General features: G+C 51.3%; 1 protein-coding gene across 1 annotated transcript; it reads left to right on the top strand.

The window, feature by feature from the left end:
• Positions 1 to 10,034: 10,034 nt before the first annotated feature.
• Positions 10,035 to 11,025, top strand: LOC125556490 (dehydration-responsive element-binding protein 1H-like). The gene has a single exon (XM_048719216.1). It carries the CDS (start codon positions 10,128 to 10,130, stop codon positions 10,866 to 10,868), a length of 741 nt encoding a protein of 246 aa, XP_048575173.1. The 5' UTR covers positions 10,035 to 10,127; the 3' UTR covers positions 10,869 to 11,025.
• Positions 11,026 to 11,763: the final 738 nt, after the last annotated feature.

Genomic DNA, 11,763 nt, shown 5'->3' with positions numbered 1-11,763 from the left:
TATACTTCCCTCTGGACGTGACATGTTGCGAACGTATCCTTTGATGACACCATTCATCCTTTCGAACGGCATCATGCTGTGCAGGAACGTCGGCCCGAGTTGGATGATATCCTCCACGATATGGACCAGCAGATGCACCATAACGTCGAAGAATGCGGGCGGGAAGTACATCTCAAGCTCGCATAGTATCACCACGATCTCTTCCTGTAGCCTTCTGAGTTGCCTCACGCCAATCGACTTCCGAGAGATGACGTCGAAAAAGTTTCATAGGCCAAATAGCGTTTCACGGACGTGCGCGTCCATGATCCCACGGATTGCAACTGGAAGTATCTGCGTCATCAGCACGTGACAGTCGTGAGACTTCATCCCGCTGAACTTCTGCTTCGCTGGGTCTAGGTATCTTCTTATCTTCCCCGCGTAACCGTAAGGAAGTTTTACTCCTAGGAGGCAGGTGAAAAACTGCTCGATCTCCTCCTGACTTAGAGTGAAGCACGCGGGAGGGTAGTCATTTCCGGTCTTCTTGGCCTTTTTGCCTTTGCGACGAATTTCTGTGTCCTGCTTCGCCTCATCATCATCATCATCATCATCATCATCATCATCATCATTAGCGTGAAGCTCCTGCCTGATGCCCATTGATTTCAAGTCTGCCCTTACTTTCGGCCCATCTTTGGTCCTCTCTGGCATGTTGAGCAGGGTATCAAGCAGACTCTCGCACACGTTCTTCGTGATATGCATGACATCAAGGCTGTGAGGCACACGGTGGATCTTCCAGTACGGCAAGTCCCAAAAAACAGACCTCGTTTTCCATACCTTCAGCAGCGGCTCTGGCGCCTTTCGCTTCTTTCCCGGCTCTGGCGCCTTTTGCTTCTTTCCCGGCAGTGGGCAGTCTTTCCAATTTTTCAACAGCTCGTCTATTTCCTCGCTGCTCCTCGTACACGGGCGTTTTCGGGGTTCAGTTTCACCATCGAACAGATCCTTGCGTTTCCTCCACGGGTCATCGTCGTGAAGCCACCTTCGATGTCCCATGAACACGGTTTTCGAAGACCCGGGATCTCTATCTAGCTGGCGATACGTTGTGTCATCCATGCGCCTTACACATCCAGAAAATCCATGGACTACCTGCCCCGCGAGATATCCGTAACCGAGATAGTCGTGCACCGTCGTGAGCAGTGCGGGCTCTCATAGGGAAATATTCTTTCTCTGCGGCGTCCCATGTATTGGCTGGCGTTTTCCACAACGTGTCTAGCTCCTCCTTCAGCAGCCCCAGATACAGATTGATGTCGTTCCCTGGTTGTTTTGGCCCTTCAATTAGCATACTCATGTGAATGTACTTCCTCTTCATGCACAACCAGGGGGGAAGGTTGTATATCCACACAAACACAGGCCAGGTGCTATGTGTGCTTCTCTGGCTGCCAAACGGATTGACTCCATCGGTGCTCGCGCCCAGCACGATGTTCCTTGGATCCTTCCCAAATTCTGGGTATTCGAAGTTCAACGCTTGCCACTAGCTCGCATCCTTAGGGTGACTCAGCATCTTGTTTTTTTATTTATCTCCGGATCATTTCCATCATCTTCCCGCTTCTTCTCCTCCCTATCCGCGTGCCAACGCAAGAGCTTTGCTACCTTAGGGTCCGCGAAATACCGCTGCAGACGAGGAGTGATCGAAAAGTACCACACCGATTTTCGAGGAGCTTTCTTCCTCTTCTTGTATCGAGTGACGCCGCACACCGGACATATGGTAGACTCCGCGTGCTCGTCCCGATAAATGATACAATTGTTCATGCACACATGGTATTTCACGTGCGGTAAATCCAGAGGACACACAATTTTCTTCGCCTCCTCGAAACTGGTCGGGCACTTGTTCCCCTTGGGAAGACGTTCGTGCCAGAATGACATGTTCTCGTCGAAGCATGCGTCGGTCATTTTGTGTTTTACCTTCATCTCCAGAGCCATGAGCGTTACTTTCAGGCGGGTATCCTCGGGCCTGCATCCTTCATACAATGGAGTAACCGCGTCTATCTCTAATTGATCCAGCTTGGCTTTCTCTCGGGCGGCAGCTCTTGCGTTATCCGTCTGCTTGAGAAGCAGCTTTTGAATATGAGGGTCCTGCACCCAGCCTCCATCGTCGTCTGCTCCGGCATCTTCATCTTCATGATCATGCCCTTCGTCTTGATCTTTCTCATCATCATGTATGACATCTTCTACATGATGATTGTGTACAGCATCACTGTCGTGATCATGTCCTGGAGATTCTTCGTCTTCTCGCCCGCCCTCGCCGCGATGGTACTTGTCTTGTTGCCCTTCCTCATTTCTTGCCCGGCCCCCATGGACGACTTCATAGTCATCTTCATCACCTTGCCACCGATAGCCATCCATGAAACCACGCAAGAGCAGGTGGTCCCGCACCTGCCCGGAATCCGGGTCCGCAATAAGGCTCTTCAGCTTGCATCTTCGACACGGACATCTTATCTCTGTCTCGTTCTTTTGAAGCATCTCGGCCTTCGCGGAGCTCAAAAACCTATTCACGATGCCTTCAGTCATCGTGCGGACCATGGTCGCCTGCGGGGTAGAGCAAAACAATATTTTAGAACCAAGAAATTTTTTGGCATGACCTTCCCTAAAAATAGGACCAAAAAGAATGCATAGTGCCAAAATTCTCGCTGAAACGGAAATGAATCAAAACATTCCGGCAAAATATTGGCAACTATCGCATTTCAAATAGCAGTACCTTCAAACACAAACATATATGCAACACCACAAACACATGCAACACCACAAACATACATAGATCTAGCTAGGCCACAAAAAGTGCATGTGCACGTTGTTGGAGCGAGTTAGGGAGAAAAAAAGTAGATCTACATCATGAAGATAGCTTTCCCCTTACTTACCTATCAAAAAAAGGTAATTTCACCACTTAATTTTGATGAATCTATGGTGGAAATGAGGTGAGGAGGAGGAGCCAGCCGAAAGCTTGGAGAAGGAGGTGGAGGGAATGAAGTGGGGAAAGTGAGTGGGTAGATGTGGGGCTGTCCAAAATATCTTGTTGGGGTCCCAGGTTACTAATGGCGCACCACCAGCAAATGCGCCATTAGTACCTGGTTACTAATGGCGCACCTGCAGGTGGTGCGCCATTAGTAGTTTTGCAAAAAAGTAAAAAAATAAATATATATACTAATGGCGCACCGGGTAATAGTGCGCCATTACTAGTTTAAACTAGTAATGGCGCATTGTGAAACGGCGCGTCATTAGTAGTTTTGCAAAAAAAAGAATAATTTTTTTTACAGTAATGGCGCACTATTTGCCTGGTGCGCCATTACTAGTTAGAACTAGTAATGGCGCACTTCGACCTGATGCGCCATTAGTTTGTATGGAAAAATGGAAAAAAAAATTAATACTAGTGGCGCACCCTGTTTCTGGTGCGCCATTAGTGTCTTCCACACTAATGGCGCATCACCAACCGGTGCGCCATTAGTATATAGTAGTGGCGCACTGCTTCTATGATGCGCCATTAGTATCAATCCTATCTATAGCCCTTTTCCTAGTAGTGTCCGCTGGTGGCATTGTAGGAGCCGTCGACGTTGAGCTTCACCCACCCCGTCGCCGGTCGAGACCAGCGTAGCACCGTGGTTGGAGCAGGAGACTCATGCTGCATGGGCCGGGGGTGGCTAACAGCGTCCACCACCTGCTTCCCCTTGATTGGATCCGCCTGAGGAGAGTTCTGGACGCCCACCAATGAATCAACGTAGCTGATGAGGAAGTTTTTGGATGCTTCGATTGGTGGTGGCTTCTTGTGGTGCACCATCTCATTTCGAACATACCAGCAGCGCCATAATGTCATCATGAGCTCCATCCTCTCCGTGTCCGGCAGCTCACAGAGAGCTTGGGCAAGCCATTCCGTTCCCGTCCGACGGAAGGATGTACCCGCAGGTATTCTCCATTGGTCCGCCATAGCCTGCCAGAGTGCGACCGCCATTGGGCACCTGCAAAAAACATGGTACGTGTCCCCCGGCTCCAAGGCACAGAGAGGGCACTTGTCAGAGACCTCCAAACCCCGGCGGCGTTTATTCACCCAAGTGGGTAGACAATCTGTGAGCAACCGCCATATGAAGATTCGAACCTTAGGAGGAGCAGGGCACCTCCAAATAAAAGCCCAGACGGCCCGTCGCCCGTCCGGTGCCCCGCTCGCCGCGACTGAAGAGAACCGGAGATGATCCTCAAGAGCAAGCCGATAAGCACTCCTCACGGTGAAGTTCCCGCTGCGTTCCGACTCCCATGCAAGCATGTCTGGACCCAACCCAGGAAAGGTTTTAATTGTTGTAATCACCTCCGCGTCGACCGGCAAAAAAATGCTCCGAACCAAGTCCATATTCCATGCTCCATGGTCATCCAGCAAGTCACATACACGCCGCACCCGGCATCTTCCATGGGGGGTAGTAGGCCTCCCGCTCCCATTCCTGGGAATCCAGCTATCGCGCCATATCCTGATCGCTCGTCCATCTCCTACGCGCCAGATCAATCCCTTCTTCAGGAGTTCAAGCCCGTGCTGAATTGCTTGCCAAGTAACTGAGGCCGCTGTCGAGAAAACCGTATCCTCCAAGTTACCAAACGGGTAGTAGCGTGCTTTCAGTAACCGGGCACACAAGCTATCAGGGTTTGTAAGTAGCCTCCAAGCTTGGCGTGCTAGAAGTGCCTGGTTAAAGAGTCGTAGATCTCGGAAGCCCAGTCCACCTTGCGCCTTGGGCTTGATCAGATGAATCCATGCCCGCCAGTGCATCTTCCTCTTCCCCTTTTCCAGTCCCCAAAAGAAGTTACGGATCATCCGCATAAGATCTTCACAGGTGGCTGCCGGTAGCTTAAAAACGCTCATGATGTAGGTTGGAATAGACTGTGCAATGGATTTAATGAGGACCTCTCTTCCGCTTTGCGCAAGTTGATTGCCATCCCATTCCACCATACGCTTCATATATTTCTGCTGGAGGTTTTGGAACATGCCCTTGGACATGCGCCCGTTTGGCGTGGGCAGACCCAAGTAGCATTCCTCGAAGCTATGCTGCTGCACCTCCAGTGTTAATACCACTGCATCCTGGTCTGTTCTCCGATAGTGCTCACCAAAGAGAATGGAGCATTTTTGCGGGTTGATAAGCTGACCTGTGGCTTGAGCAAAGGTGGCAAGTGCGCCTTTGACATGAGAAGCTTCCTGCTCGGTTGCTCTGAAAAACAGCAAGGTATCGTCTGCAAACATGAGATGTGAGATGCCAGGTGCACGTGGACAGACCCGTAACGGTGTCAGCTGCTGAGAAGTGACCCGTTGTTTCAAGATTTCCGCTAACCCTTCTGCCACGAAAAGGAACAAGAACGGGGAGAGGGGATCTCCTTGCCGCAGCCCACACGACGGTGCAAATGAATCTGATAGAGCTCCATTAACATTGCAACAATAACGGACTGAGGTGACACAAGTCATTATCAATCTCACCCACTGATCCACGAAGCCCAATCATCTCATCATTTGCTCAAGGAAGATCCAATCTACACGATCATACGCCTTGGACAGATCTAGCTTGTAAGCACAATAAGCTTTATCAGGGTCCTTCTCCTGTTTAATATAGTGAGTGCACTCAAAAGCAATGAACGCATTATCCGTAATGAGTCTTCCAGGGACGAAAGTGCTCTGTTCCTCAGAGATGATATCGCCAAGTAGTGGTCGCAACCGGTTCACCAAACACTTGGAGATGATCTTGTAAATCACGTTACACAAGCTAATGGGCCGGAACTCATATAAACGTTGGGGGTCTTCAACCTTTGGAATGAGCACGATGGTGGTGGTGTTTACCCCCTCCGGCATTACCCCCGACAAGAAAAACTGTCTGACTGCAGCAATGATGCCATCTTTCACTATGCCCCAATGACGCTGAAAAAACCTCACCGGAAACCGTCCGGACCAGGTGCCTTTAGAGGCCCAATCTGAAATAGTGCATCACTAATCTCCTTCTCCGAGAAAGCTTCACACAATTTGGCATTCATCTCCTCCGTAATGACCGGATCAAAAAGGTTTACCACTGTATGAGGGAGTAAACTAGGATCAGCTTCAAACAGATTATGAAAGTAACTCATAGCCATACCTGACATTACAGCCTGCTCCGAATGAAGGGCTCCCAAGTCATCCCGCAGTCCCTTGATCTTGTTTTTCCGGGCCCTCCATCTTGCTTTCCTATGGAAGAACTTTGTGTTCCGATCTCCATGTTTTAGCCACTCCATTCTAGATCGTTGCAGCCACATCATCTCCTCCTTGTACAAGAGTTCATCCATATGATCAGACTCTTTCCGTATCTCGCTACGGTTGGCATTCATATTGTGCAGTTCCTCCAGCCTCGTTCTGGACTTCTCAATCTCTCTTGTCACATTGCCAATCTTCTTATTGCTCCACTCATGTAATCTCAACATTGTTGATTTGAGGGCTTTGCTCACGCCTCCCAAGTCAGTTTTCGCGCCCGAAGCAGCCCAGGCCGCCTCTACCACTTCCGCCAGGGAGGCCTCACGCTCCCACATAACCTCATAGCGCCTCGCCTTTGCCATCTTCACCTGCGTATCTTGTCCACACCGCAGGAGAAGCGGGCGATGGTCCGACCGGGGTGACGTCAGGTGGAGCACCATCGCCTCCGGAAACATATCTCGCCAAGCATTGTCCGCTGCCGCTCTGTCCAGACGCACCTGCACATTAGCCCGGCCACTCCGTTTGTTATCGTATGTGAACGGATAGCCTGAAAAGCCTAGATCCACCAACTGGCACATCTCAAAGCAATCCCGAAAGGCTATCATCTGGGCCTGCGGCCTCGCCGTCATGGACATATGTTCACACTCCCATAACGCCTCATTGAAATCTCCAGCAACTAACCAAGGCAGCTCAGAAGTATTCCTTAATCTACACAAGCTCTCCCACATAAGATGTCTGTTTTCCACCCTAGGTTCACCATACACAAAGGTCACTCGCCAGAGAGGTTCCGAGGGAGCCACCCTGACAAAAACATCAATCCACCTCTCATTAACGTCCTGAATGCTGACATACATGGACTCATCCCAAAACAAAGCTAGGCCACCACTCTTTCCTTGACTGCTTATGCCCTCAAAACCATGGAGCCCAAGCCTACTGCGCAACCTTTTCATCTTTTGCAGCTGATTCCTAGTCTCACACAGAAACACCATCCTCGGGGAATTGGCTCTACAAAGAGCCTGTAAATCACGAACTGTACGAGGGTTCTCCGCCCCCCCGACAGTTCCATACTAGGCAATTCATTGTTCCCGACGGGGCGCCACAGCTGGCCCCGTCAGTTTACTAGCGGCCCCATGGCTAGTTGCCTCCAGATTTCCTTCCCTTCCCACACTGCATGCATCATCCTCCGTTTCCTGCTGTTCCTTTTTTCCTTTCTTCTGCTTGCCCCCCTCTGTCCCTTCTTCATACGGCACCATTCCCTTGCCATCGGGCACCATAACCTGGACTGGAAGGCCCCCGATTAGATGCCATTTCCCCAAGATGGAGTCATTGTAATCCATGGAGTCCACCGCGCTGCCAAAGGAGACCTGGAGCGTATCCAGCCCCCATAAAGCTGGTATCATATCCTCACCCCTTGGCTTGTCACGGATCACAAGTGCCCCATCCTTCTTAACTGCAGCAGATTTTTTTGGCTGTGATGTTATCTTCTTCTTTCGCTGGTTGGTATTTCATGTGAGCCCTGGCCTCTTTCCCTGGCATTCCCCGATGCATGTGAGCGCGTAGCCGACGACGCACTCCCCAAAGAGAAGTCCATACTCCGTCTTGCTCGTGGTTGTCCTGGTGATGGCGTGAATACAGCTCTATGATCAAATTTTTTGAACGGGGAGCATCTCAGCGTAGAATCATAGGCCTTGGTGGGTAACCCCACCCTCTTCTTCTCGCACGCCTCCTTATCATGTCCCATGAACCCACAATGAAAGCAAAAATGCGGTACCCGTTCATACTTTAACTGGAATTTCAAACGTTTAGTGGTGCCCTTTGCATTAAACTCCAGCGTCACCTCCTTCTGCAATCTCCTATTATACGGCAGCTTCACCCTCACCCTTAGAAATTCCTGAGTCCCATGGCCCGTCTGCGGAATATCCACCTCCAGCACCTCACCTAGGGTTCCTCCCAAGGCTTCTCCATAAACCCTAGTTTGCTTCTTTTCATTTTACATGGAGATTCGTGTAAAAAAATCTAGTTTTTTTCCTTTTCATATACTATGTCACTTAATAGACTGAGACCTAGCCACATCCATGTTAAAAGCATCATCTCGTCCAAACAATTAATAAACCGTGTTGGAGTTGCCCCTATATGTGGACTGCTGGAATACTCATCGCACCATGTCTGTTCAAGAGCATATCCAATAGATTTTGTATATTTTGATGGTCCAATCCCGTGATGATCCAAATTTGAAGCGCCAAAAAATTCTTTTTACATCTTCGAAAAAGGCTCAACTTTAACAAATGCTCCAAAACGGAGATGTAAATAAAAGAGCAGCTCCAATAGATGGTCCAAAACGAAGATGTAAACCGGCCGACGGCCGCGCGACTGCTGTTCAGCCACTGTACGGCCGACGGTGGCGGCAGTGGAGGTGGAGGAACGGCTCCTTGGCTGCCGAAGGACGCCGCCGGCCGTGGTTGCGAGTCGGCGGCCCGAGCCGCCGTGGTTGCCTTCGAGATTTTGGTCGGCCGATCCGCACATTCGGCCGAGTTCCGACGCGATTCGTCGGCCGTTTTGCCTCCGCCTCGTGGCTTCGTCGCCTTCGTAGGAACGGTCGGCGCAGTAGCGACTGGCCGGGCCACGCGAGGCCTGCGGGCGGGGGGCGGTGGCAAGGACGCGACGGCGGAGGGTGAGTTCGCCGCGGCGGCAGCGGAGGCGACGACGTGGGTCAGCCTACCGGTGACGACGGCGGCTTAAGGTGGGGGAGGAGGGGGGGCTGAGGGGCGGTCCGCGGGCATGCGGTCTCGAGCGGGAAGGCAAATGAACTGGTGGTTGATCGTTTTGTGGGCGGCCGCGGTTTTACATCGCTTGTATCTCGTGATGTAAATTTGCATCAGAAAGTTTTCAATCTTAACATCTCCGGAAGGCGGTAGTTCAACTTTTCTTATAGATGGACCGTCTGCTGGAGCAGCTTCTTTTACTCTCGAAGCTTGAAAAGTTAGTTATTTTTGCATATGAACAGTCTATCGAAGATGCTCTAAGTGGTGCCCCTTTGTGCCTTCCGTCTCCCTAGTACTCGGGGAACCAGACGACCCATTCAGCGGACAGAGATCAGGTGACATGCACATTTGCATGTCACCGTGTGCCTTGCGGCCGGAATTCAAATTTAAACATTGCGAAAAAATCTTAAAAAAATCATGCATCTTCACAGCACATATTAAGATAACCCCTAAAAAATACAAATCAAAATTCAAAACATACATCGAGAAACGAAAAAGAGAAACTCAGATGTGAATAGTCTACACAGAACCATTCATGAACTATTCATGACAGATTTCTCTTTTTCGTTTCTTGATGGATGTTTGGAATTTGAATCTGAATTTTTTAAGGATTATCTTAATATGTGCTGTGAAGATGCATGATTTTTTTTAGATATTTTCGCAATGTTTAAATTTGAATTCCGGCCGCAAGGCACACGGTGACATGCAAACGCTGCATGTCACCTGATCTCTATCCTCCATTCAGCAGTGACTGCTGTCTTCTCTTTGCAGCCGAACAGCCGGCGGACCAATCAGGCAAGGCAATCACCGCTGCATCAATACTGTTAAGCCAGCAGGAAGCTGCCTATTTTTGCTTAACACTGCGAAGCCAAAAGCCCCCACACGCCCACCAGGAGAGAAGTCACACGACGCTATCACCCCACATTCCCTTTGTCACCAGCTGTCCGGACACCGCATCCCTACCGCCGTCCCAAGCGCGTTCATACACTTGAACCTCCAGCATCACGCATACCTATATATAAGAAGTATCCCACACTCTCGCTCAAGCTCGACAAGCTAGCTCACACTCCTCAGTCCTCAGTAAGCTCAAGCACCAAGCTCGACTGCTCAAGCAGGAATCCACCAGCCAATCACCCAGCACTCAGCCGGCAGCCATGGACATGGGCCTTGAGGTCTCGAGCTCCTCCCCGTCCTCCTCGTCGGCGTCGTCCTCGCCCGAGCACGCGGCGGGGCGGGCGTCGCTGGCCAAGCGCCCCGCGGGGCGCACCAAGTTCCGGGAGACGCGGCACCCGGTGTACCGCGGCGTGCGGCGCCGGGGCAACGCCGAGCGGTGGGTCTGCGAGGTGCGCGTCCCCGGCAAGCGCGGCGCGAGGCTCTGGCTCGGGACGTACGCCACGGCTGAGATCGCAGCGCGCGCGAACGACGCCGCCATGCTCGCCCTGGGCGGCCGCTCCGCCGCGTGCCTCAACTTCGCGGACTCCGCGTGGCTGCTCGCCGTGCCGCCCGCACTCGCCGACCTCGGCGACGTCCGGCGCGCGGCGGTCGAGGCCGTCGCTGATTTCCAGAGACGAGAGGCTGCCAACGGCTCCCTCACAGTCACCGCCACCGTCACCGAAGAGGCCTCCTGTGGCGCTCCTGAAGAATCGTCGTCTGAGTCTGACAGTGTCGGTTCGTCGGAGACGTCGGAACCTTCTGCCGATGGAGAGTTCGAGGTGCCGGTCGCGGTGGACACCGATATGTTCAGGCTTGACTTGTTCCCGGAACTGGACCTGAGCTCGTACTACGCGAGCCTCGCGGAGGCGCTGCTCGTGGACCCGCCGGCACCGGTGACCACCACCTACGCGTACTGGGACAACGGCGACGGCGGAGCTGATGTCGCGCTCTGGAGCTACTAGCTAGTACAGTCGATAATTCCCCTCGCAAAAAAAAAGTAGTGCCGATAATTCCCAGCTCTGTAGCTATTTTCCCCTGTTACAAAGTTTTCCCCTTGTGGGAAAAGACTATGTACGTAGTACTCCTAGCTAATAAGGTGAAGCTGCTCCTAATTCAATACTTAACTGTGAAACGGTTTTACTCGTATAAAATCTTTTGCAACTGATAGGTCACTATTCCCACGCCGGCCCTTGTCTCCCTGAAATGTACATACATGCAGTTTCAAACAATAAAAAGGAACACAAAAACGGCAACTCACAGCAGATACTTTGTTCTTTTTAAAGGAAAGTTTACTTTATTAATCAAAGGATAGCAACATCGTCTGCCAACAGGTTTACAATGAAATCAGGCGGGTCATCAACCCAGCGAGATGGATTATTAGCACGACCCCAACATGCTAACTCATGAGCTACATTATTTAACTTTCTAATACAATGCTCAATAGTTTTTTTTAGAAAAGGAGGATGACCCCCGGCCTCTGCATCTATATGATGAAGAGGTGCTAGCTGGGCCACTACCCAGACCACTCACCTAATCCTAACATCACAAGCCGGAATCCCCAGCCTAGCCACATACTGGGTCTGGGGCATAAACCGGTCTGACGCACTCACACGTGTCGTCTCCACCATCTTTCACTGGTCCATCTCCAAGCAGATTGAGGTGCCAACCTTGGCAGGCTCCTCCGCCATCAACGCCACCATGACGCCAAGTGACGAACACCACCTACGCTAGAACATCGCCCAACAAAAGGAGCGCTACCACAAGATGAAGATCAGCGGTAGAATAGATAAAACGCCGCACACATTGCCGCCGCCAAACACCTCACACGCACCACAAAGCGCCCACCATGCTTCCGGG

This window comes from Triticum urartu, chromosome 5, assembly GCF_003073215.2.
Source record: "Triticum urartu cultivar G1812 chromosome 5, Tu2.1, whole genome shotgun sequence".
Lineage (NCBI taxonomy): Eukaryota > Viridiplantae > Streptophyta > Magnoliopsida > Poales > Poaceae > Triticum > Triticum urartu.
Note: the sequence above shows the minus strand (reverse complement) of the source record. Positions and strands in the feature narration are given on the sequence as shown.